Source organism: Oryzias latipes, chromosome 17 (assembly GCF_053564925.1).
Source record: "Oryzias latipes strain Hd-rR chromosome 17, Olatipes_Hd-rR_3.1".
Classification (NCBI taxonomy): domain Eukaryota; kingdom Metazoa; phylum Chordata; class Actinopteri; order Beloniformes; family Adrianichthyidae; genus Oryzias; species Oryzias latipes.
In genome coordinates, this window is record NC_136253.1 from 2,141,152 (window position 1) to 2,168,574 (window position 27,423).

General features: G+C 38.8%; 1 protein-coding gene across 35 annotated transcripts in view; it reads left to right on the forward strand.

Moving 5' to 3' along the window:
* Positions 1 to 27,423, forward strand: part of pard3ab (par-3 family cell polarity regulator alpha, b) — a 363,970-nt gene that overhangs the window by 314,209 nt on the left and 22,338 nt on the right. For 31 of the 35 annotated variants that reach the window (XR_013650782.1, XM_078935589.1, XM_078935591.1 and 28 more), the window contains one exon: positions 22,755 to 22,878. Coding sequence is in view for 34 of the 35 variants with exons in the window: in XM_078935589.1 (XP_078791715.1) it covers positions 22,755 to 22,878 (124 nt within the window). In the remaining variant the exon portion in view is untranslated. Of the gene's footprint in view, positions 1 to 22,754; positions 23,909 to 27,423 lie in introns of those variants that run through there. The other 4 variants (XM_078935609.1, XM_078935611.1, XM_078935612.1 and 1 more) reach the window with 2 other exon arrangements.

The window sequence follows — 27,423 nt, forward strand, 5'->3', positions numbered from 1 at the left end:
GATGAGGTCATGACCTCAAGCTCAACAGCACATGGGGTTTACATGTGCTCCACATGATGAAATTTTCTGTTTTCCGCTTCATCCTTTGCAAAGTAACAGAAGAAATGTCCCCCGACACTCTAAAGGAAGTGGAGGTTTATGAATCAATAAAAGATGTGAGAAAAAATAAAATGCGGAGATAAAGAAATAAAAATCACATTACATTTTAACTCATATGGAGCAGTGACAGATGAAAATGTAGAGGAATAATAAATGAAGGATAACATGTGCAATCATTCAACATCTCTTGCATGTGAAGTGCTCTGTAAAATATATTTAAAGTGATTGAAGAGCTGTGTTTCGGGATGGGTTTGGCCGCCATTAGACCCCATTAGACAGAGCTCTCACAATAAGATTAACTGCACAAAAGACAAGGGTGGCGGGGGTCATGGTCCCGGGGCTGTTCCTTGTGTCTCCTCCAGTCTCTTGAAATGCATCCTTGCCATGAAGAGGTTCCCATGAACAGGCAAACATATTGGTCTTTCTCCGAAAGCAGCTTGGACACTCAGCTAATGGTCAAAGTGCCTTTTAAAGGGGCACATTTGAGCCAAGCATTCTCCCTCCATACCCATAATGCCTTATTTATGGTCCCCTGGCTCGATATAAAGTCAACCTGTCTCAGCAACTGGCTGCAGGACCCCTGAGGTTTTATTCACTCATGCCAGAACGTAGACTGCTGCATTCAAACTCATTTAGTTCAGGATTGCAGACTCAGAGCAGACTGAAGAATCTTTCATAATCCAGTGGGCTCAATGTGAATGAGAAGAAACTGATGTGAACTCATACTCTCCTCAAAATCAAACTGTAGAAACCAAGTGATTGTTTGTTCTATGAGGCTTTAAAACTCCCAATAACAAAAACCATTTTGAACTTTTTTTTCTTTTATTGCTTTTAAAGTGCAAAACCAACAATCAAGATAAGAACGTTTTTTTAAACCTTGATGAAGATGCTTGAGGTTTTCTGAAAAAATCTATCAATCAAGCTAAAGCTAGCCTCCAGTGGAACAGAAGGTGAAGACAAACTGTGTTTTTGACAATTTTTATAACTAAAAATGTGAACTTTGTCAGGCTGCAGTCAGTTTTGATAGAATGTTTGATGTCAAGATCTACAACAAATCAAAAAGCTATTTATTCTACAAAAATCAAACATGGTTTAATTATTATTATTATTTTTATTTTAGTTTTAACATTTAACTTCCTCAAAAACCATCGTTTTATCTTGTGAGTGTGCTACAATGCCATTGAAGTCTTGCTCACTGGACTCATCAAATGCCTTTCAAAACCTTCATTCCGTCTCATCACCTCTCTATACTATCAACTTCATCTATGACTAGTTTATTCCCTTCCTCCAGATATCTCATCACTGTCTCTATTAACCATTTCATCCAGCTGCGTCAGAAAAACAGCAATAAAGCTATTTGTTTTCTTTTTTTTTTTAGTTAACTGTGTCTGATGCCCTCCAGTGTAAATTATAACACTATAAAAATAAGTATAATAATATTAATATTAATGAATTCTATTTGTTTTGTTCTATTTGCATCCCCTGCCTTTGCCCATAAGTGGCTGGGATAGGCTCCAGCAGCCCAGTGTCCCCAAAAGGGACAAAACGGAATAGAACATGAAATGAATGAATAATTTGTTTGGTGCCTTTCTCTGAGTCCAAGACCACCTTAAAAAATGGAAACAATAAAAATATACAGTTTCAAAATAGGCTGGTGTAAACATGTTTTTATGTCATGGTTGATGGAAACAGATTCATGTCAGGCTGCGGTCTTTGCACCTTATAATGCAATAAAAACATTCACTCTTATTTGTTAAGAGCATCTCTTTTCCTTATTGGCTTTTCTTGGATTTCTTTTATCTTTGGGATTTTTAAAAATGTTTGATCAAAATCTCAATTTTTTGTTAGTTCTTTTCTTTCTTAGTTTCTTCAATTTTGTTCTTGACTCCTTTTGTAAAAAAAAAAGGACAAAATTCCTCCACAATACATTAAGGACCAGATTTATACATAGAATAAACATCACAAATTCATCTGTTGAAGTTCTTTTTCTCCTCTTCCTCTCACGTCTTTCATGTTGTTTTTTTTCTTTGTCTAAGAAACAAACTCAAGCTCTGCTTTGTGACCCCCCCTCTATCATCATCCTTCCCTTCTTTTCCATCCTTCCCCCTAAATCCCGCTCATCTTCCTCATTTCGGTTTTCCAGATCAACTTCCATCTCACTCTGAATTTTGACAGTATTTTCTAGACAGCAACCAGATTTCCCCAGAGGGAATTGAAGCGTGCAGAACGGTGTGACGGGTGTCTGCATGAGACCATGTGCCACCATTTTGAATTCATGGGGGTTGGGGGGGTCTCTTTTTCTATGGCATCTCATGTCAGAATGCATGTGTTTTTAAGTGGCATCAGCTAGTGGAGATTTCTCTTTACAAATTAAAAGCCTGGATTTATTAGACCTCCAACAAACACATAAAGTGTCAAATGTCATGTCGTGCAGTGACTCATCTTTTAATGAAACTGGCAGCCTGCTTTCAATCTTCACAAAAGCTGACCTCAAAGCAGAGATAAAAAAAAAGCCTCATAGGGTGACCCTCAAACACAGCTGCACCCTGTAAGAAAACCTCGAAAAAGAGGTGAAATATTTTCTTCAAACACACTCAGATCCTGTGTCAGTCCGTCCAGGAGACTTTGTGCCATCAGGTCTCCGTCCACAGGGACAACCGAGGCTGCCTAGTTGGAAGATGTTTTGACAGGAGTCAGGAGATTTGTCTGCAGACAGTCTGCTTTAGTGAAGAGCTGAATAAATTGTGAATTATTTTTGCTGCTCAAACCCTTTTCTGCCCGTGTATATCTATGCTTGTAGATAAGACAAGATAAGTATTTTTTTCTGTCAGAGCATTCTTATCTCCTGTGCTGAGAAAGCGTAAAATGATCACAGGGGTGGTGGTGTTTTCAGTGATGATAGGTTTGGTAAGGAGATTGTGACTGAAATCAACAAAGAAATCATGTTGTATGTATTAAGATATAAAGGCATACTATTTTTCTAGCAATAAATGATGCTTCTTTAATAACAATACGGCTTCATTCCTAGCAAATGAAAACAAAACATTCAACAATTAAGTCAGTTTTTGTGAAGTCTGGCTCATCTTATCTACCGTTTTGTTCACATGCTCCAACTTTGACCTCAAATATCTGTTAACTTCTTACTGTTGCAGAAAAACAAACCCTTTCCAAGAATTTAACAGCAAATCTAACTTAACCAGTTCACTGCTATCTGGGGACGCTGTGCAGGTGCTTTGAGTTTAGTGGATGATTAGTTGGTAAAACTCAGGTTAAAACATTCATGCTCTGACAAATGTGGGCAGATTTCTCAACAGTCTATTCTAATCTTTAAATAAATTTTGAAATTGTGTTTTTAGGGTTTCATGGGTTGGAGCCCCAAAATATGTTAAAAAAAATAAAATAAAAAACTTGAAATCAATTAAACAGTGGGCCCTAAAGTTAAATTTTTGAAGGGAAATGGATACACTTTACCGTGATATCCACATTTTTTGAAAGGGGTTTTTATTTCAAATTTTCAAATTTCACTCTAAAACTCAATGTAAGTTTTACAGATTTTCAAACTACATCAAAGGCCTGATTTACTAAAGGTTTGTAAAAATATGAGCACATTTTATGAACGCATGCAAAAAAAAAAAGTGGCATGAGATATTCTAACAGAATTGCTTTTGTTAAATGGGAAAATGCCTAATGCCTATTCCAGGGGTGGGCAATAATTTTAACTGGCGGGCCACATTGGGTTCTAAAATACAATAGAAGGGCTGGACCAGGAGCAGATGCGTGAAGTGAGAAAGAAATAATATGGAATTAGATGAAAACATTAGGATTGAAAATTATATTCTAAAACAGAATATTCTAGAGTGTTTAGTTTAAAACTTTTGTTCCCATTTTAGATTTCTTTTTTATTGTGAAGCCCTTTGGTACCTTCAAGGAGTTGTAAAGTGCTATTTGGATAAAGTTTCATTCATTCATGATCCTTTTGTTAAAATAAATAACATTATTTATGAAATAAAACAATGAACAAATAACACACTATGATTTTCAAAGAGAAAAATTCAGGAAAAATATACTGATACATTTAAAAAAAAACAATAAAAAAATCAATAAATAGTGGATCCTCTCCCGTCATAATCCTAATAAAGACTTTGAGGGATGCAGCTCCTCACGTCCTACAGTTTGCCCAGCTGCACTGTTTCCTGCACGTCTGTTTCTCATCCAGTAATGATGAAAAAGCGAATTTCTATGTCTTCTGCTCAGCTACGCATATTTCTGTTACCTTTTCACCAGTACAGAGTTTCCTCGTTTATTGCAGGAGTTTCTTTCTAAAAATAACTGTGATCTGTGAAATCCACGGAGTCTAATTACAGACGTGTATGGCAGTAAAATTCCTCACTGCCCAAATACACTTGTCTCAGACAGACATGAACATTTTCTCCCTTTTCTCAAAGCTTCATAGAAATTAGGTGATTGAAGCCAATTTAAAGCTTGAAAAACTTGCAGTAAAGAAAAAATATAATGTAGAAAATGAAGACACTCAAGAACATGTAAAAAATAGAATGACTAAAGGCTTTCTCTATATCAGGGGTGGCGAACACGCGGCTCGAGAGCCGCATGCGGCTCTTGGCCAATAAGCATGCGGCTCTTTGCGTCTCATCATATTTTCTATATACTGAGCCTCATTTCATAATTTGTTCCCTCTTAAACCACACTCAAACCATCAGAGGGAATTAAAAATAAATAATGAATAATAATAAAAGTAATTCGGCAGTGTGTGTGTTTGATGCTGCTCCCGACACATACGTGGCCGCCAATCATTTGCGCAGGTTACACCCAATGCCGGAACACATAGATAAATATTAGATGTGCTGCAGACTAGGGCTGCAGCTATCGATTCTTTTTGTAATCGATTAATCTAGTACTTAATCGATCGATTAATCAGATAAAACGCTTTGTGTGTGTTCTTGAACAACCAAAACAAATAATGCATAACAAAAATGATGTGGCTGTAAAATGAACAAGCATTTGGCTTTTATTTCTCAACAGAGGTATTTATTTCCAAGTCCAAAAGTTTGGCTCCAAAAGTTAAGTGCCAAGTTGGCATTGCCAACAATTATAGAACAATGTACAGTTAAATGAACTTACTGTAACATGTATAACATGTATTATAAAACTAATATGAATATAAACTTGGTTTTTTGTCTTCTTAATACACAACATTACAAAAAAAGGATTGCACCTTCTGCAAATTTAGTTTAGTTAACCTGAGAACAAAAAATGAATATAAAATATCAAGCCAAACAGGTACACAATGTATAAAATGTATAAAAAAATGATGTAAATAAAACAATTATAAACAATTTGAAATAATAAGCTGTAATCTCAAAACAAACATCAAAATGTACGTGTTTGTGTGTGTGTGAAGGGGTTCTTTTTTTAGGCTATACTCTCTTGCAATTGAACGTGATAGTTACGTTTACTACTTTAAAACGTCATCAGAGTTAAACATCATATCTAGTCAAACCTCATCACGACATCGCTACAAATGCAGTATGGGATTAAAATCAGCCAACATCAATAGGCTTAGACTACGTTGACTTACCTTGTTTCAGCGATGCTTGGTGAAACAGCATAGATGTCTTCTGTTCAGATGCTGAATCATGGAAGATGTGCTGTTGTGGTATGCCAGCTCTATTTTGCCGCGACATCTCACGTTTTCTGCCGTTTATTTATAGATCTATTCTCCGCCATCGCGCCAACTAAATTCAAACGGTCCGTGTGAATAAACGGTCCGTGTGACACAATCAAATCCCTACGCCGCGCGTATAGTGCGCGTCATAGGATTTTAACGAGGCTTCGAGGCAGAGTTTTTGCCTCGAGGAAGTATTGTAATCGAGTAACTCGAGTAACTCGAGGAATCGTTTCAGCCCTACTGCAGACTGTTATCCTCATGGTCAAAATGATGAAATTCAGAGTATAAAGATAAACACAGGACGTTTCTGGAAAAACGGGAAGATTCTTACTTTTTTACTGAACAGCAAGTCGCGATGTTTATTATTATTATGAGCTTAGAAGCAGTAAAATAGTTCATGGCAGAAAAGAACAAAACGGATCCTAGGGAAAATTAAAAACTCTTCCTGATCTGACACAAATTAAATTGTCTCCTTTATGAACAAGTTGAAGCTTTTCAAAGTGCACATACAAAAAGGCCTCATCCCACTTTCCTTCTTTGTGGAGTTCACAGCAGAAAGCTGCAGTCAGAATGAATAAAGTGCAGAACGTGACGCTGCTTGCTCAACTGGACGGAAACGACCGCAGATCACGTTTCTCATGGATCCTTTAATGCAGAGACTGACTGCCTGAGATCCCCGCATGTCACTGACGAGGCAGCGAGCGAACAGAGATGATTGAGCTGAAATCTCTTTGTTACATTTTGGAGAACAGAGAGAAATGCCCGTATGTAAAAGAGCTGATCTCAAGCTACTGCCGATGTTCTCCTCAATATATGTCTGCCAGTCCCAGTTTATTACCTTGAAACACGTGAAATCAAGGCATCGGTCCGTTCTGACGGACACTCATGTACAGGAAGTGATCAGAGAGGCTACGACTGGCCTGGGGGTTAGCCCCGCCTTCAGCCCCTAAGACTTTTGATGCAAAAAGTCAGTCATTCAATTTTAAATATAAAAAAACATATAAAAGCAAGATGTTCTAATGATGGTAAAAAATAATTTAAGTTGCACACAACTGAGATGTAATGTATTTAATGTGTTTATTGTGAATATGAATGACTCAGACACCAGAAGGATGCTCTGTCCAGATGTTTGTGTATTTGTTGGTGTAAACGTCATTGAAAGAGGAATATTGTTGAGATGCAAAGAATTACAGTTAAATGATGAATGGTGAAATATTCAGTTATTCAGAGTGAGATAGAAAGAGAGAGAGAGAGAGAGTGTGTGTGTGTGTGTGTGTGTGTGTGTGTGTGTGTGTGGGTGTGGGTGTGTGTGTGGAGGGGGTATCTGACCTCCAGGGTAGTTGCTGTGTTAACTCTGGCTAATCTACATTTGATGTGTGCATTAAGGGTGGACCCTTTCCTTGAAATAAACACAAGTACCATCCTTGCTGTTGTGTTGTAGGGAGAGGATTGTGTTATGGAAAATAATACAGCTTTTATTGCGTGTTTGTGTGTGTGTGTCTTGGCAGGTCAGTGTGTGGTGTGGCTCTTTGACTCTCACAGTGAAAAAATTTGGCTCTTGGTGTCAAACTTGTTCGCCACCCCTGCTCTATATCTTTGTGATTTTGGCTTCTTGGAGCAAACAGGTACTGTTGGGAATGCCAAAGGGGAGTGGGGAGGAACAGTGTTGGGTGCAAACTGGTACTACTTAACTACAAAGCAACGTTAAAACAACAAAAGGCGATGCACAGCATCTTTTTTGGCCCATGTGAATACTTTGGAATCCATGAGGCAAAGATTATTTTCCAACAAAAACCATTGAATGTACAGCATTGCAATGTTTGGATGATTTAAGCACTTAAAAAGAAGTAGTCATAATAATTACAGGTGACAATTGTATTTTTCAATATCCCACTTTTTTGCCATTTGTCAGATTTTTATTTTAAACTTTTCTGTATTGCACAGCACACTCTTCTGGTTTCTCTCTTTTGCACTCTTCTACTTCCCAAAACCCCAGCTGCTGCACTCTGGGGTAGCTGACTTTAGGAGCCCTCACCTGTACTCCATATTAAATCACTCTAATGAAGGTGTTAATTACCATCATTAGTGCATGTACAGGCTGATCAGCTGCAGAAATATGAGAATTCCTGCCAATGCGCTCATGACCTAGAAATAGTCTGAATTTTATGTATAATAGATGTCAGACCATCTCCAAGCTGAACTCCATTCCTTGCACTAAATCTCTACTCTTAGCTGAATTGATTTAACCTGCACTATTTATCTGTAATCTCTAAAGTTCGGGCATAATCTATAAATCCTTATTTAAATATTGTGGTTGCTCCTGTTATTTCGTGTGCAATCAGTCTTCGTAAGAAATACTAAATCCTAATTAGATGGGATGTGCAGACTATTTGTGTGTGCACATAATTTGGCACTCATTATTGGGTGTGCCGTAACTCAGGCCCTAATTTGGGTTTAAACAAGAAGCTAAAATTATGTTTAATCAAGACGTCAACAAAGTCTAGAAGGAGGATGCAGACATAAATGACAATGGAACAAAATGAACATTTTTACGTTTTTCTTTTTGTTTGTCTGTTTAAACTTTTTTTCCCCATTTAAATGTTTTTTATGTGCCAATCAGCAGACTGATCAAGAAGCTCAACCGTTTAAGAAAAACAATTGTTTTTCCACTTTAACAAAAGCATTTCATTTAGTTTTACTCTCTAGCAAATTTTTAAGATTTTTGAAATGCTTTCACTGTTAAAATACAACTTCATTATTATTCAAAGTCTCATTGCAGCTCAGCATTGGGAGGATCTTAATAAACAAATTGCAGATTATTCGATAGTTTGGTACTAAGTGGAACGGCATAATCAAGCTTTGCACAAAAGAAAGTTTTATTTTGTATTGCAAATCACCTATACCTTGTCAAGATTAATAAAGTAAAAGCTTGTTTAGTATTTTTTATTTTCTTGAGCTGAGACGTTCTTCACTGTTTTTTTACAGTTTTTGTATACGTTATTTCAAATTTCTACAAATCAACTTCATGTTTGAGCAGGCTAATGAATCCAGCAGAAGCTCTGTGTCTGAAGTGCTTTTTTCGACACTATCTGCTTAATGTTTCTTCCAGAGTAAAATGTCAGCACATGTCAGCATAACTGAGTTTTATTTTGAAGTGGAGGAATAAGTCAGTTGGTGGGATTTGGAGGAGGAAGTGTGCATCCTGCTGATGCTACGCATGTTTTACAGTGGACCTCATTGGTACAGAGGCAGGAAAGTCTTTGTGTCTGCAGAGCCAGGTGGCATTTACTGCTTCAGCTGGTCCAGTGGGATTCTTTTGGTGGGGGACGGGCGGGAGGTCACCCAGGATTTCCTCAGATCTGACGGCAGAAGCATGGAGATTTTGGGAGAGCAGATGTTACATATAACCACTCTGACATCTGTTGCTCTGAACGAATTTGGAGTCGTACTGCTGTCTGAGCTTCAGACCTGCTCTAAAGAAACAAGAGTTTTTTCTTTTAATTGGTTAGGGATTCAGTACAACAGTTTTTTAACGATTGCTCCTCTTCAGAGAAGGATGACAGAGCATGTTCTGCTGATATGTTTGTAATTAGCTCATAAAACGCTCTGCTGACTTTCAAACTCAAATAGCAAGATTTAAAAAAAGCAAAAACATAAAGCAACTTGACCTGTCAGGTAATCACATTAAATCTAGTCAAGCTTTGTCTTTGTCACAGTTTTCATTCACAGTTTATTCCAGTGAACCTCTGGATCCTCTGGATAAAGAAAGGAAAAAAACAATGAAACACATCAGGGCTTCGACTTCTGTCAGATAAACACCAGAAAATTGACGGGACCACAAAACAGAACTGCAATCAGTGCTCTCTCCTGTTTCTTTTCCTTGTTGTAGTGACTGTCGGAACTTGACTGGACCTAATTCCAGACAGTTCCCTTCAAATGCTTTTGCAGATATTCTCAAGAAATTTCCAAATAGGATTAAATGGTTCAAAAATGTCAATATTGTGGTTATGATATAACTGTTCACATTTTTCTATCCTTTCGACTGAGGACATTTTCACACTACGGTAGCCCCACTTGGTCAAACTATGCAGCATGGAGATTTCCTCGGGCTCTACATATTTTCATTTCACGTTTCCTTTTGTAACCCAAAGTTCTTTTCCCTCTTAAGTTGTGTCTGACATTATTCTTTGTAGTGTTTATAGAGAGATTTTGCCACAACCCACTTTGTAAACAGATCTGTGGCTGTTAGAATGAACCTGCTGCTCCACAACTGTGTCTCTGATCAGAGCAGCTGGAGCCTCGTAGCTTCGTGTTTGCAGGCGGGGAAGCTGCTTTGTGATAACAGTGTGCGGTCTGGAGAAGGGTTCTGACCGCAGTCCATTCAACTGCAATGCACCAAATAATAATCATAATAATAAAAGCACGTTTAGAAGATAATCTCGCTCTATGTCGGAGCTCTGCTTGTTTACAACGGACCAACAGACAGCCAATCACATAATGTGACGTCAGGACTAGTCGAAGGACCCTGAACGGTTGTTGCAGGCCGAATAGTTAAGGTACCTACAGTGGAAGCAGCCATTTTGAAATGAACAGGAAAAGCCCCTCTACTGCCCCTAGTGGCAGGATGATAAACTACAGGATGATAAACTAGGGAAAGTTTGGATCATGTGAATGAGATAGGGGTTTCAGAAATGTGTGTATCAAATGTGACACAAATATTTATAAAGGGTAAAAACATAATTAGATTGTATTTGTGAAAAATGTCAGATATTTAATACCAAACATACATAGAGTAGTTTTTTAAAATACTTTTTATCCTATTTTACTTCTAAAAACTGTTACTTTTACCAAATTCCAGCCTGAGCTATGGTGGTTTTCCTGGAATTTTGGGCACATATTGCCATGGCAATGGCACCACACACTCCATCTTATTTCTCTAAAATTGCCTGCTTTCATAAGATTCTGCTTCCATTTGCTTCCCTGCAGAACTGAAACAAGAGGTAAAAGGCCCCCTGTCTGCTGATGATAATGGATCCTAATTTGACTTAGATGATGATTTGTCAGATGCTGCTCATCCTGGGCTGGAAATGTTATGTAGAGCTCCAATTACAAGTGAGAGACCCATCCGTCAGACAGCAGTCGACAAAAGAACAAAACCATAAGGGCTGGACCCTCTATCCCTACTCCAGAAATTACTCCAAGTTCTTTTCTCTCTCAATGTTGCCTCCATTTCATCTCTTCGGGACTTGACAAAATTAATTGTCCAGCTCTGGAGACAAGCACCAGCCTTTCATAGAAGACAAAGAATAATGCAATTTTCAATTTTCATTTTTTCCCATTACTTCTGTCTTCTGTCAATGGATGGTTATCCATCCGCTATGAAATGGTTTTTTGGTTGCCAAATATAGCCCTCCTCTCCTGCTGGGTTGTGTAGTTCAGTCTTTTGTATAAAAACAAAACAAGCAGACATCTTTTTTCTTTCAAGTCATCAGGGATAATTTCATGATTATAATCTATTCAATTAGCCTATTTTTCTGTGCTTAATTAAGACCTCTTTTTTCTTTCATGCTGTTAAACCTGTGCCAACTGGCTGCTGTCGCTCTGCCCCTCAAATGCATATTTTAGCCTCACTTTTCTACAAGTAACATTTTTTTATATTTATCCAAAACATTAAGCCAATTTTGCAAATAATGAAGCATCCCAGGTCTACACAGCTTTAAACAAATGATATTTTTCTGCATTTTTATTTATTCGACAAAAAAAGAACAACTTTTAAATTCGTGTTCAACAAAAATGTAATATTCAAAAAGAAAACTGTAAAAGTTTTTAAAAAGATAAGTTCCACAAAAGCAGTTTCTCATTCAGTCTGAAATTCATTCGGTCCTCGTTATTATTGTTTAGTTTAGCTCAAACTTATATAAATGTAAAAAAGCTAAATGGACTCTAATGCCTCCCCCTAATCCACAGCTGATAAGGCAGCACGCTCTCCCGGCTGGTTTAAAACCCTCTTTTCTGCTCACACTTCCTTCCCGCGCTCCAAAACTCTGCCAGTGATTTGCTCAACCTGTTTGAAAACAGTGAAAACGGATTTCCACTCCTGTGCAAAGTTGTAAAAGCTGCACTGAAAGTTAATGGTCCAGAAGGGTCTACTTTACAACCATGTTTACACACAGGAGGAATAATTAACATGGTTGTGATACTTTGCGGTAGTGCCATCAACTTGGATGCCCCTCACTCAAAAAACCTTGTTGCCTGGTTACAGTTTCTCCAGGTGATTGGATCCGCTGAATCACCACGAGTGACTGTGAACGACGCAGACAAGTGTTCTGCCAGCATTATAGACAGCTGTATTAGGACGAAATGCTGCTCGTGTCTGTCCATTGACTCTGAATGGTGTCCACAGATGACACCGTCACCTCTTAACCCTCAAGTCTGGATGTGAGTGAGCTGTGATGGAGACCACACTGAAAGTTTATGTCTCAGAGGAAAAGCCCCTGAAAGTGATATGAGTTTAAAACAACAGAGAAAAATCAGAAAATACAAAACAGAAAATCATTCATTATACTTCTCTGCATGGAGGACACTATCGTCCGGCATTGATGGATGAGATTATGGGCTGTTTTTACCAGGGCATCAAGGTGCTGCAAGTGTGATTGTATGCTAGATCAGGAAGCACAGGCAATGTGGATAAGATCACACATCTATTCTCCTATTTAGCATTTCAATTTAGTGCAGGAAGATAGAACTGAAACTTAACAGAGCCGGCTTCCCACAGAAACATGAATTTAAAGAAAAGATCCAGATTTTCAGACCGAGTACTTTTAGAAGTTTAATGAAGTCATTATTATCTTAATGGTTATGGTTGCTTTCAAACATAGCTCATGATGATCAAATTAAGCTTCACATGACTTTTACCAAGATTTTTATAAAATAAAAACAATAAAAAGAGAATTTAGTCCAGAAATGGCCAGAACATTTTTAAGCCCACTAGTACATGTCTTGGATTTTACAAGCTTCTGTAGATTTTTTTTAATTCTTAGAAATATATATCACTGTACAACTCAAAGTATCAACATGTTTCTCACTTCTTTGTCTTTGATTTCTTTGCTGTGCTATGTTTTTAAACAGTGGCGCTTTGTCTGATACAATGGGCAGTAAATACAGTTTTTAAGCTGTTTAAGTGGTTGTATGATGTCTTACTACTGCCATGGGAACCTGGAGGCCAAGTAGAAACAGAAATAGATTGTGTTTTTAAACATAACGTTGAACAAACACAATTTCTGTGTTTTTGTTCAGATGATTTCTGTGCAGTACTAAGCCTCTTAGGTCCCACGAAGGCAGGGGTGGGCAATTATTTTGACTCACGGGCCACAAAGGGTTGTAAAATTGGGTAGAAAGGCCGGACCAGGAGCAGATGTGTGGATTGAGAAAGAAATAACATGGAATCTGGATGAAAACATTTGGATTGAAAATGATATTTAAAAACAGAGAATTTTAGAGTTTTTAGGTTAAAACTTTGTTCTCATTTTAGAGCCAATTGCACCAACGACTTGATGTACCTCATGTAAACCTTAGAGAAATGCTGCATTCATGTGGTGTTTGTTTGATCGGAAGAATAAAAAAACAACAAATCTTCCAAAACCACATAGATGCTAGAGCGGAGTCCCAACGATATGTTTCCAGATTTATGTTTGGGTTTCGTTGAAGTTTTTGGTTTTCTGCATCATCCTGGTATTTTCACTGGAAGTATTCACAAGTTATTCTTCTATTTCATCCCTATATTCTGGCATGACTAAAGACTTCTTGCATAATTTAAAGGTGGAGCTGCTTGTAAGCCAGATGGAAAATGCCCTGACAAGGGTTACATTGAACCATTGAAATGTGGCACATCACACGGTCTGATAGGATTTAGGCTGTGACGTAAAATGCATTTCCCTCTGTCTGAGAGACGTGTTACAGATATCAAAATCTGTCCAATTTATTTGATTTTAAGTGAAGAGGCTGCCATCAATATGCTGATTTGAGCGGCCATGACGTTGGGCTTTATGTTAATAATTGTCGGGGTTCTCTGCCTCCAGTGTTGCTGTAGCTTAACATGTGAGGAGAGTTCCCCGTCTTGCTTTATGAGACACAGAGACAGCTCGCATTAATACCAGTGAAAAAAAATGACCATCTCAGACGCTCTGACCAGAAGAGCCCCAGGAAAAATAAAGATGGCCCATAAAACTAAAAAACAATTGAATACAATCCCTTCCTTAGATGGATTCCAGTGTTTACTGTCTGCTTTGCACGAGTGTAGACACCCTGTGGGACTCCAGACACCGAGGCTGAACGGTGCTGTTCCAAAATGAGATCTGAGGGTTAATGTGCTGCAGAAAATTGCACTTTTAGTGGATTATTTGTGCAACTTTTTCCCCATTAAGGAAATGTTTGATGAAAAATGTTAAGTTTATCTTGAGGTTTTGTCTTTTGAACTCTTAAGGAGGTTATAATATCCAAATATCTGTGGATATTCTTTGGATGTCCAAAGGAAATCTCACTTGGACTTTTTTTTTGCTTAGTTTTCAATCTATTTGTAGATTTAGTCAACATAATGACTACTTTAGTTTCGTTTAGACAGTTGATGTGATGAAACAAATGGCAACTGTTGATAATGAGCTGCTAAGTATTGTTATATTGTATCGATTGGCGTCTAATTACCATGTTTCTGCGGATCGATGTCACTCTATCCAGTGTCACGAGGTTAAGTCCAAGTAATCCAGTGTGGAGACGAATTATGGCTAATGAGAGGCTCAGTGGTAACAACATGAGGACCCCTCTGACCTTCTAATCTTTCCTCTGTATGAACACAACACCAGTAAGCCTGAGATTAACCAACCAACTCTAAACTTTAGAGCCTCAACTTTGTTTTATTGTGGAGGTCCAAGGAAATCTTGGATTGTCTGTTTTAGCATTATTTCAGTTTTTTTATCAAAACATTTTATTCAGTTTTTATCTTAGATAATTTTTGACCATTTAAAATGAATCAAAATTTTAAATCAGATCAAATCAAAGTTTTTTTATGACGCACTTTTCAAATAGTAACAACAACATATAGTGCTTTACATGCTTAAAACTATTAAAACATGAAAATATAAAATACACAGCATGCCCTCCCAAACCCCTTCAACCAATTTAATGTGTCATAAAATGAAATATGAGTAAAATATATTGAAAAAGAAATTAAAAAAAACAAAGTGGAAATGTTTGATATTAAATATTATTTAATATTTAATATTAGTTTTGTCAGTGGATACAAGTTTATCAGGAGCAAAAACTTTAAAAGTGATTTCTAGGGTATTGCATTTTAACAATTGAAGTTTATAAAGAGGGTTATTGACCATATTTTTGCACTAATATTTTTTAGCTTCTTAGACACAATACATAAAAAAACTGTCTGTAAAACTAAAATCATACTCCAATGCATCCAAATTCAAATTCAAACGTACTTTATTAATCCTTCAACAGGGAAATTTAGTTCCAGTACATCTGGAACAAGATCAGACAAACAACAAATACACATACATTTCAAGAAGTTGACTCATATGGAGTTAATTCATTAAGTTCATTGATTAAGTTATGGAGTTATTCTGTCTCAATAATCAGAAATGTACACAACCTGTTTCACAAATACACACACCCTTTTATTTTATGCAAACGTGCAATATGAATTTGGAAATGCACATGTTGTGTTTCAAAAACACACGTTGTGTTTCACACATGCACACTAAATGTTTCCCACATGCACAATAAGTGTTTCTCACAGATGTGCACGCTGTTTCACAAAAGGGGTAGTGCAGGGGTAATGCAACAGGACAGTTGGAGGCTGACTCCACTCTCAGCCCTGATTTGAAGAGTGGAGAGAAAAAAACGGGGGGGGGGGGGGGGGGTGATCTGTGATTGACAGAGAGGTTGGCTTGAGGTAACGTAGTCACGCTGCGTCTTTAATATGGAGAGTGGTACAAAGTGACGCCAGTTTTTCCACAGAACCTTCTGTGGAAGTTGAAGATTTTTCTCTTCCACCTCCTCATGATCCAGGACACTAGCAGCATAGCTAACATAAGGATAAAGTATTAGCATTTATCCTGAGTGAAACATTCATAGCAAATCCCATCACCAGGACACAGTTCACTGGATTCAGTGCCAACTGCATTCAACCACTGTTGCCTGGCTTCCAAGTCCACTGGAAAGCTGCACAAGCCGGTCATTTTTGAAGACCGGAGGCAATAAGCTCACGACCGACTGGTACAGGATCAAAGATGGGCGGGGCCATTTGTCACCTATGTGAAAGCTGGAGAAAGTCTAAGGGGCCATTCGATTGGCTGAAAGCCACCACGCCTGTTTTGCTGATGAGTTTGATTGACAGATTCATTAATGGTGACATTAGTTGACCTGCAGCGTGAAGGGGGTCTCAACATTCACCGCAGAGAAATCTCTCACAAATGTAGGGAGATTCACAAATGAGAGCGGGTTTGTGAATGCACATTCTAAAATTTGCACAATCTGTGAGTTCATATTAGAAGTATACCTAAAAATTATTTTTGTGAAGCATCTATTGTGGATTTCTGAAAACTTTACTATGTTTTTGTGAAACACAGCGTGCACATTTGTGAGGAACACGTATTGTGCATGTGTGAAACATTTAGTGTGCATTTGTGAAACACAACATGCGCATTTCCAAATTCATATTGAACGTTTGCGTAAGATTAAAGTTGTAAATCCGAGTGTGTATTTGTGAAACAGGTTGTGTGCATTTCTGATTATTGTGAGTGAATTAACTCCATAGACTGAGATCATGCTGCTGTGACCCAGGCTGTGATGACCGAACCCAGCGCCACCTTGTTCAGCATGCAGATGGTCCATGATGGAGGGGGGGATTGGTGACACTGCATGCAATGTATAGATACAAGAAAAAAACTACACCGTTCAACACAAATAGCACATATTTGCCAGGAAAAATATTCAGTCCCCAAAGAATCTGTGATGTCAAACCAAGTTTTGTAAATTCTATGCTTTTTTTCATAAAAATCCCAGTCACGTTTCTGTAAAGTTTTGCCTTTAATGCGACACCTGCATCAATGCAGATGACTTGCAGGGAACATTTACATTTTTCAGTTTTTTGCATACTTTTTTTTTTTTGCATACTTTACACCTCTAATAATTTAGCAAATCCACTTGTTATGATAGTACATGGAAAGAACTAGTACACGCAGCCTAATGTCGTTTACAGTTTTTCAATCAAAAATTTAGGCATTAATGGGTGCCACACTATTAAAAATGAAAAAAAAAAATGTTAATTTTATTTTGAAATATTAAGTATTTTAAAACTTATGCATCTTATTTTTTATGTTTTAAAAAACTGCAAGAAACTTTTTTGCAACAAAGACATTGGTCCACTATGGCATGGGGTTGGAATGTAATCCATGGACACGGTTTCTCAGGAGCATCAGTCTTTCTTTTAGCCTTCGATCAATCGATCCGGTTTATCGCTTCCAGCATCGCTGCTTCATTTTTCACAGCTGAGAAAATCTGCTGCTGCTGCTGTGAAGTTCACCTGATAAGACTCCAGGAATGAACCTCCACAGCTGCTGCATTCACACATAATCACACCGTACTCTTATTTTCTTATTCAGCCCGTATCACGGCGTTGGGGCATGTTTATTTAACAGGCTGGAGGAAGCTAGTCAGCACAACAGTCACATCTCTCCCTCGACTACCCGTGCTTAATTAAATCTTTAATTAAGATGGCTGCTTTTAATTAAAAATGTTGGTTATTTTGAGGTGAGGATTACTGGCAGATGAATTGGTTGGCATATCAAACATTTCAATCCATCTATAATCAGGAGTTAGGAGTGATTTTATTAAATCAGCCTCAATAAATGAGTTTATTGGAGAAAGACTTATGTGGCACTTTTCAGTGTAAAACCAACAATAGGGCTCTTGTTTCCTCAAGGTCACCCTGGTTGGAACCGACCTCCTCACTCAGCGTGATGGTCTTTATGGGGTGTGTCCAGCTGTTTCCTGGTGTTCCGCTTCTAGTGCAAGAGTTAGATTTTGTCACAAAGTCCAGATCAGAAGTTGTAAAACCCAGGTCCATCTTTAGTTGGCTGCTGCTCCCGGTCTGTTTATGAGCTGCTCTGAAAGAGCCCATTCACTTTTAATCTGCAGGATTAGGGTCCATCAGCTGCCGCTGCCATTTCCTGGAGATGGAATCATCCATGGCTCCTCTCTTTCTCTCTGAAAGCAGTGTCACTGCCATGAGGGCAGATTGGATTAATCCCATTACAGCGGCCTCTTCTCCGGTGATAGATGAAGCTCTCATGCCTTTGACCTCAGCCACAAAAGTTTGTTTTCTAAAGATGCATGACTCACTGAGCTTCTGTGAATCACTGCTGCTTCATGGGCATGAAATTAATGTGTGGGTGCATCACTTTAAAACAGCTTTCCTTCAAGGAGAAACTCTTTTCATTACCATCTAAGTATTTCAGGTTCTGATCACCTTTTGTCAGCAGTTTTCTCAAAGAGAAAAGAATGATGGAGACAGCAAAATTACAAGAAGCTTCCTGAGCTTTGATGCTCAAAGAAGTGTTTTCAGAAGAAATGGAAACAGATTTAGCCTTCAGAGTGACCTAAACAACAAAAAAGATCATATTTGTCCACATTCACTGAATAAACTTTGGGTTAGACATAATCTCACAAACTTGTATCATTTTCCCACACAAAGAAAAACATTGAAGGCCTCTCTGACTTCCATCCATCTGAGCCTGAAGCCAAACTTTGTTTTCTTCCTCCAACTTTAGATTTTTTTCTCTTTAATTACCATGAATAATCTAATCCATGCAGCTTTGTTGATGCAAGACAAATAATTGATGCCTGGGTAAATAATACTTAAAGAAAAACATCTATATACTGCAAGGTAAATGGCTGGAATTAGCTTAGATTTGGAATTGTTCGGAATTCCAAATCTTGGAATTGGAATTGTGGAAAATGAAAAAAGTTGTGAAAGAGTTTCCTTAGAAAGTGTCGAGAAAAAAGGATACATGATTAATTATTTATTCTGTTTACCCCTGTTTAACCCCTTAATACCTATTGATGCAAATAAGCATCAAACCCTTTGTAAATCAAATTGACCAAAAGTTAGCATCTACATGACAACAAAAACATCTGAGAAATGTTACTTTTGAAGCTAAAACGAATTCAGGCGTCAAAGGGTTAAATGGCTTCACTTTTAAATTTACTGTTTTCTGTCCAAAAGCTGTCAATTATGCTTAAAATTTATGTTTTGAAGAAAAATTTTGCAAATGTTTTTTTATTGGCACCAGTGAGGGGCATTTCTCAGAAAATTTCAAAACATTTCAAAACTTTTAAATTCAGCTATAGACCTTCCTAGGGCCTCCAGCTCGTATTGATTCAGTTAACATGAAGTCCCGAAAATTCTATAAGAACCTTGTGAGTAGTTTGTGATCTTAAATAAATGGTAACCAAAATGAAAATGTTAAAAGCCGGCTTGTTGCTTGTGTGTCTTCTGACATCTAGGAAAAACCTTATTTGTTTGTGTTTGATCCGTTTGTTACTTTTGTTTCCACTCTGGGTAAGGCTTCACCACCTCAATAAATACTTTTCTGGACAAAAGGGGTCATGAAGTGGAATAAAACCAGTGTGTTCTGGTTTAAAGAGGTGTTTATTTAAGCAATCAAATGATGAAGCTCAAATAAATTAACCTCCGTTCTTAGAAAGGATCTAACCAGAGAGGTTAGAAAAACTTGGAGACAGAGAACAAATACCTGAATTTCTGCTGTGAAGTTGTGTCACTTTAGATTGATTGTAAAAAGACACCTAGAGGTTATTTTCATACACTGACCTGGCCCCACATGTTTATATATTCAAATCAGACATAACTTTATAAGACAGGCGGTGATGCCAGTGACATGTAAATGAAAAACTCTTTGACGTACCGGAACTCTTCTACCATTTTCGTGATCAATGGGAATTCTGGCGCGGAGCAAAGTGGCTTTGCATATTGTCTTTACATCAATACAGTGTTGCATATCAATGCAAAGCTGATTGACGTTTGGTTACGTAAAGACTTTATTGCTTAAACACTTCATTGCTGTAAAGTTTTGCATATCAGCCCATAACTGCTTTTCTCCACTTTAGAATCCGCTGGGATTTTGTGAATTGGTAAACGGTTGAAGAGCAATGGTAGTTCAAAGAATGGTAACATTTGAACTAAAGCTTTGTTGTTTAAAGGCTTAAGGACAAAAGAAAATGTTTTTCGTTAGCGTGTGAGCTGCTCTAAGTAAAAGTGGTCACTAATATGCCTGTTTTCCTGTAAATATGAGTGAAGACTGGTTGGATCCAATGTAAAGTGTTTTCAATCTTAATCTTTTGTTGCAAAGATAGAGACGAGAGGTTATATCTTTGTTTAGTTTTTTAAAGCTTTTTGTATAAAATGCTTGTTCAGAAAGAGCCGTTGGTCAGTTAGCATCATAGGGAAATGCTTTCCTTTGTTAAATGTTTTTGTTCATCCTTTCATCTTTATTAACTAATGTGATCTGTCCTAAGGCATCAATGTTTGACTCTAACTGAACTAGTTTGTCAGTTTATGTAAATCATGTAAAAACCAAGATGAAGGTTCATGAGGCTGGTAGCCACTCGTTATTCTAAAGTAGCCTGGAAACGTCTTCTGGGGCTGTATACTGATATTAATTCTCTTTGTATTAATTGCTCTGAAAAACAGAACAGTTCTTACAGTTGTATCTTGACAGGCATTTACATATCAGCAGATTTGTTTTGCTCTAGAATAAATCAAAACAGATTATTAATCCACAAGAGATTAAACAAAGATAAAAGAATTAGAAAGTAACATATATTTGTTTGCTACGGTCCTAAAAATGTTATTATGTTATTTTTATTTTTTAACAAAATCCTGTTATTTAGCGATACACTTTTTCCTCTCAGATCTTTTTTGGAGCTTTATTTATGGTCGCTCCTCATCATGCTTCAGTGTGCACAACGCATTAAAGCATTAGCAGTGTCTTAAAGCTGCCCGCTCCTGCTCTGGATTAAGGCTGAGACGGGCAGCGTCTCCTCAGGACGCACGGGTGAGCGTGAAAAGCAGGATGCATCTGTGGCGCCACGGCCCTCTTATTGAGTCCCATAGATGGCCCACTCAACCAAGCCTCGCTGTGACCTTTCAGCCTCATCCCGCGGTGGCAGATATCGAGTGAGTCTGTTAGAGGGATTGTGCTCATCGCAGAGCGAATTTCAGCGTGCTGTTATTCCGTCCCTGGGGTTTTGGGGGCAGGAAAGTTGTTTTTCCGTGTTGCTCTTTCTCTGATTGATTTACAACAGTTTTGCCAACTGGAGGACTCAAGATGTTTGAGCCCTTTATCTGAGCTCTTCTCAGTCTCTCATGGTAGCACTAATGATGATACACTTTTGATGAAAAAGCTGAACCGCTGTCTCTGGAGAGCCAGTGTCTGTCATCTGACAATTGCATGTAAAGCCGGACAAGTCCCGGCCTTTTCCCACATTTTTCCCTTTAGCTTGTCATCCTTTGACGTCTCTTACCTTACCTTACATGAAGGCTGTGACCCGTCATTGCTGGGTCACACGGGCAGCATTCATTAGGTCAGCCGTGCTTTAAAGAGGCAGAGGGAGTGTTGCATGTCATGGAGATTAGCAGGATTGTGTCTGACATGCTCCTGGTCTTTAACCAGGCCGACTGCTTCTAGCTTTTTCTGTCTGGGTAATACAACAAATACAGCTGGCAATGCAACAGAATCAGACTAAGATTTGTTTTTTTTTCTTTTCTTATCTGTCTTAGCATTTTATTTTGAAAGATGATCACATCCAGATTCTCGTGTTGTGACCATTTCTGCTACGTGAAAATATTTTGCATGTTAAAAACCATAGATGTTTTATTTGTCAGTGTCACATGTACAAATTTAGAAGTGTTCTTAGGTCGGTGCATCATTCATAAAAACAAAAGTACATAACTTGCAGCTAATAACTGAAAAGTGGATGATTTGGTCATTAAAAGCAATAAATTAAAGTGTTTATTTTACAAATAATAAATAAAAAGCATCATATAGTAATTAAAAAACAACAAATTACAACTAATGAATTTAAAGCTACTAAAAGGTGCAGCAGTCTTTAAAACTAAGAAGTTACAATTAGAAAAGACTGTTAGAATTGTGTTAAATTTGTTGTATTTGTTTTTAAAATCGAAAGATTTCACTTTCATGTATCTCAGTGAAACAGTATAAACCATTTGGAAAGAGTTTGAGTCATTTCAATCTTTAAACAATATTGACGAGAACAGTAAACACATTAGTATTTCATTTAATCCAACCTTTTGCCTTCCTCACCCTCTGAGCTAACAGCCCAAATGTCTAAAAGAACGTTCAAAATTTAATAGCTGAACATTTTAGCCCCTAACACTGCTTTTATTTTGCAGGCAGCAGTGTATTTGTTCATTGTAGCATGAGAAATTGCAGCATCGGCAGCCCTGTTTGCTGTGAGCACTGCGGGTCTGCACAGCACAATAACAGGCCAGCAGCCGAATGATACGAGGCAGCCGGGGGAAGCCGGGATGTTGGGGTGCCGCGGTGCTGCTCACTGTTCACCACTAGTCTTTGTTCATTGCTATGAATAATACATCAGAGACACATTAGGTTGATTCATATTGCTGGTGGCTGGGCTGTGAGCTGGCTCTGGGCTCCGTGCTCACTTATCACGCTCCGTGTTTTATATGGGTTGAGTCTATATGTGTCAACTTTTGATCAATTCATGGAGGAAGGGCGTTGGACTTTAAACAACGCCGTCCTGGGGTCCGTTTCCGGCACAGCTGATGGAACCAGGTCACTCGTTCACAATGGCCCTCTCACACTCATCTATCTTTCCGCTCCCCTTTCTCTCTCCCTAGTTACCGGTTAACTCCTAGCAACCACGACCGGATACAGAAGCTGCGGCAGGAGTTCCAGCAGGCCCAGAACGTCCCAGATGACCCAGATGATCGCAGAAGAACCTACAGCTTTGAACAGTCCTGGGTGAGTGTGTGAACTCCACCCCAGGGGAAGGCTTCACTTTGACTGTCAGGAATGAAGTCAGTCAGTACCCGTGGCTAACCGGAATCCAGTGCTAACCATCACTAACCCCTCCACGAACAAAAAGGATGCCGCTCCCACTTCAGGATCTCCATTAACCTCCGCCAGCCTTCCAGGCTTATTCATTAACTGTCTGCATGCAGGAGCTTTCACACCTCCTGACACCACTAACCTCACCCATCTGACACAACTTACCCGCCCCCCCCCCATCCATCGCCCCTTTTTCTGTCTGTCAGAAATCCACGCCGACACGCCCCCCACCTCCATGGATTGTCTCTATTTTTACTGTGCCTTTTTTCTTAAAGTTCAAAGTCAGACTTTTGTGCTTTTAAACTGGCATGTATTCATTATGGAGCTTCAAGCCTCTGCAGAGGGATAATTAGTGCACTCTGGAGCAACGAGGGGTAATCCTTAGCGAACAAATCCTTCAAAGTCTTTACAGATGATGAAATCGCTTGTCATATATTTTAAGTATTTATTTTGTCCCCTCTGCTTCTGCACACTGCACCCCAAGTGTACTTGGTTTAACAGTTTTAGAAGTTCTGATTACCAGAACAGTCCAATGGAGCAACGGGAAGCTTATAAAAATAATAAGTATTTTGTTTTTACATGTTTATGTCACTAAATATTTCTCTGAGTGGGACAGCATGTGTTTTTTTGTTGTTGTTGTTGTGGTTGTTATTTAGCACAAGCAGAGTCACAGTTGTGTGATAAAATATCAGCCCACACAGTGGATGTTGGTGATGGGGGGAAACGTTGTTCCACACTAAACCACCTTTCTGTCCTGAAACACACTTGGGTCCTAATTGCTCTAAACACAAAGTCTTTCTACACACAAACACACTCAGACAGGTGTGTTTTTGTACAAGTCTTTATGACATTGTTTCAAATCAAAATGGTTTACAGCGTTTGTTGTTTTTGGTTTGTAATGGGAAAATTTGTGAATTTTAATAAAATTTAAAAATAAAATTTATCATGTGTTATAAACCCTTATTGTTATCATCAGAAGGTTTATCAGGTTCATCAGAAGAATTTAGGGCAGGAGTCTGGAACCTAACCAATAAAGTTCATGTTCAAGTTAAGATCACTGACAGAGGTAAGCCGGAAGATCGCTGGTTCGATTCCCATTCCTGCCCATCCGTGCGTCTTGTGGGCAAGACACTGAACCCTGCTTTGGCTCTGGTGATTATAGGTTGGTGTAAGTGTTCTGCAGTGAAGTGTGTGAATGGGTGACCGGGACAGTGACTGTAAAACACTTTGGGTCTTCAAGGAAGGTGGAAAAGTGCTGAACGCGTGTACACCATGTACCATCAGTAGTAAGCAGAGAAAAGGATGACAGCTCACCAAAGTTAAGAAATAAATGAAAATGTCATTTTTGACTTGCATTGTTTCAAACTTTTTATGGGAGTACATTAGCTTCAGTGGGATGATACTATGTGGACTTTTATTTTAAAAGGAAGTTATGTTAAAAGTAAAAACAATTTTACATTTAGAGAGCTTTTTCTCTGTAAGCCACCTTTGCCCAACTGTAACTAAGTTAAGCTCTTGCAGCCCGTAACCTCAAATGGAATAAAGTAGTTGAGGATCATAGATGGATATATGTAAAAAGTAACAATGATACAAATGCAAATCAATTACCACATTTTTAAAAAGGGTGGAAGAAGACATTGTGCCTCTTATTTGGTGTTGATCAGTGAGAAACAAGCCCAAATGGCTCAGACCCCTGGTTGAGGGTTTCAAGCGTTTAGGCAGAGCTTTGACGAGGTCCTGGACCTGGAGCGTTCCAGCCAGCATTGTTCATGAAGCTCGGGACAGTGTGGGAATCAGGAGCGTGGGTTCCTCTGCCTTTGTCTTGCAACACGCGAGCATCCTCTCAATTAGAGCCCCCGACAGTGCAACACCTTCGGCTTTGTTTATGTCAGCTGACGCTTTTATTGTTTCCCGTGAAACCTTGGTTTTTCTCCCACACTATTTTTTTAACAGACCATTTTTAGTTTCAACTTCAAACTTCTAGTCTAAAGCGTAAATCATTTTATTTTGAAATACGCCAAAAGTCTAAAGTCTCTTTGTTTTTATATTATCAGGCTTCAGTCAGGCTTCCAGACTACTTTCAATGGTAATAGAGTCCTGCCCTGGTCATGCTGGTGGGCTGTATGGAAAACAGCAGTATGCATCTTTGAAATTCAATTACTGTCCACTTGCACATATTACATTTTGTTGCTTTGTCTTACTTGTGCCCAGCAAACCTCGGAGCCCGGTATCATTTTTCCTCATTTACCTACAGCTGACCCACTTAGAGCTTGATGCCTGCCACAGATGGGGACATTGAAAATAAGTTCCTGCTTTTCAATAGTAGGAAAAAAACTGACAATATTTCCCGTAATATCAGCTTCTATCAAAAAACAAAAACTAAAGAGGGAGTTGTTTATAATTATTTAGTTTTTATTTACTTGTTTGTTTGGGTGAATGTGATTAAAAAAAATTGTTTCAATGGAAATCTTAAGAATCTAATAGCTCAGAGGTCACCGTTTCTTTTTAGAGGAAATTTGAGGTACAAAGATTTAGTTTTTGGAAATTTGAAATGTAAACTCCCTAAACCCAGAGAAAAGCCATTACTGCACACTTAGAGGTCTTTTTATTGTGAAAGGTGTGCATAAAATTGATACAGGGCAACATTTTAACTCATTCAGAGAGGTATTCTGATAAGCTAAAAGCTGGTGGAGCAGTGGAAGGGTCCCCTTGCCTTACAGCGAGAAGGGCCTGGTTCAAATCCTGGCTGTTACCTTTCTGTGTAGAGTTTGTTCTCCTCATACATGCGTGGGTTTTCTTCAGGCACTCTGTTTTCCTCCTACAGTCCAAAACTGGGTTGGATCCATTGACTGTATAAGGCTACGTTCACACTGTGCTGAAACGACCCAATTCCGATTTTCTTTGCTCCTGTGCAACCTGGATCTGATCTTTTCATGACAGTCTGAACGATACAGATCCCATCTTTTCAAAAGTGACCCAGATCACTTGGGTATGTGGTAGGTGTAAGATCTTAAGCCCGAGCCCGAGTCAGAACCCGACCCGGTCAGGCACTAAATGACAATCATTACGTTCGGGTCGGTTCGGTTCGGGCTTCTCTCTCGCTGACTTTTTTAATAAACATATTTTAATGGCTGCAAAGAAGCTCCTTAGGCGGGCGGTTGTCAAACAGCTCTTTATTAATCCTGTATGTCAGAACGGTTACCGCACGAACGCGCACACACACACACACAGGTAGACCCCGCCCCCTCTATCCCACCTGTCACCAGCCCACTGTTGATTGACATACACTGTGGTCCAGCAACTGGCAGAAAGAGGGGGGCGCCGGCCACCCGCAGCTCTGCGCACGTGTCATGAATGTAATCTTCCCTCCTCAAGTCTGCATCTATTTTGTTTAGGTATCCCTGATAAGACAGGGGAACTGAAAAGGCAAACACGCACTGCGGCTGCAGAATTTCTCCGCGTAATGAAGCGAGTGCGCATCAAGATCTGTCTTTCACTCTCTTTGTCTGGCCTCTTATTCTGTGTGTATTAGTGTGCCGTGGGAGATGGTCAAGTGTGCCGTGGAAAATTGCCCTCATTAACTGATCTAAAAACATTTCCCATCTCCAGGATTTCAGCTCTGTGTTCATCCAAACAGGCCCTGATTAAACACTGAGTAGTTAGGAATATAAAAGATCATAAAATACTTTTTCTTTGCGTTTATTTTATTTTATTAAAGACATTTGATAAGAATGACTGTACCACGATTCAGCTGCACCTTCGGCTGTATTTTGGAAAAGTCCCGTCGCTTTAACTGTCTCTACCAATCATTCTTGGGGGGCTTAATCACACGTCATCAGTCTGACCAATTAGAAGTGGTTAAAGTCTTCACTTCCTTGTCCCGATTTAGCTCGTAAAGTCGCTCAGTTCTAACAAAAATACCAGCTAAAGCTCGTCTTTAGCGGTGTAGCTTTCCACAGAATCCGGTATCAGACCGTGGAACAAGTGAACAAAACACTGAAGCTCCGAGACGCGAGTCTTTCTGCCGTTTTCTCGCAGTTTTTACACTACATGACAGACATGATGGAGAGAAGGACGGTAGATGTACTGTGTGTGCAGGAGACAAGGTGGAAGGGCAGCAAGGCACGTAGTATTGGAGGAGGATACAAACTGTTCTATCATGGTGTTGATAGGAAGAGAAACGGGGTAGGAGTGATTCTGAAGGGGGAGTTTGGAAACAGGGTTCTAGAGGTGAAAAGAGTCTCAGACAGGATGATGAGCCTAAAGTTAGAAATTGAAGGGGTGATGGTGAATGTAGTCAGTGGGTATGCGCCACAGGTTGGCTGTGAGTTAGAAGTGAAGGAGAGATTCTGGAGTGAGTTGGATGAGGTCATAGAGAGTTTTCCCAGAGGAGAGAGAGTTGTTATTGGAGCAGACTTTAATGGGCATGTTGGTGAGGGCAACAGAGGTGATGAGGAG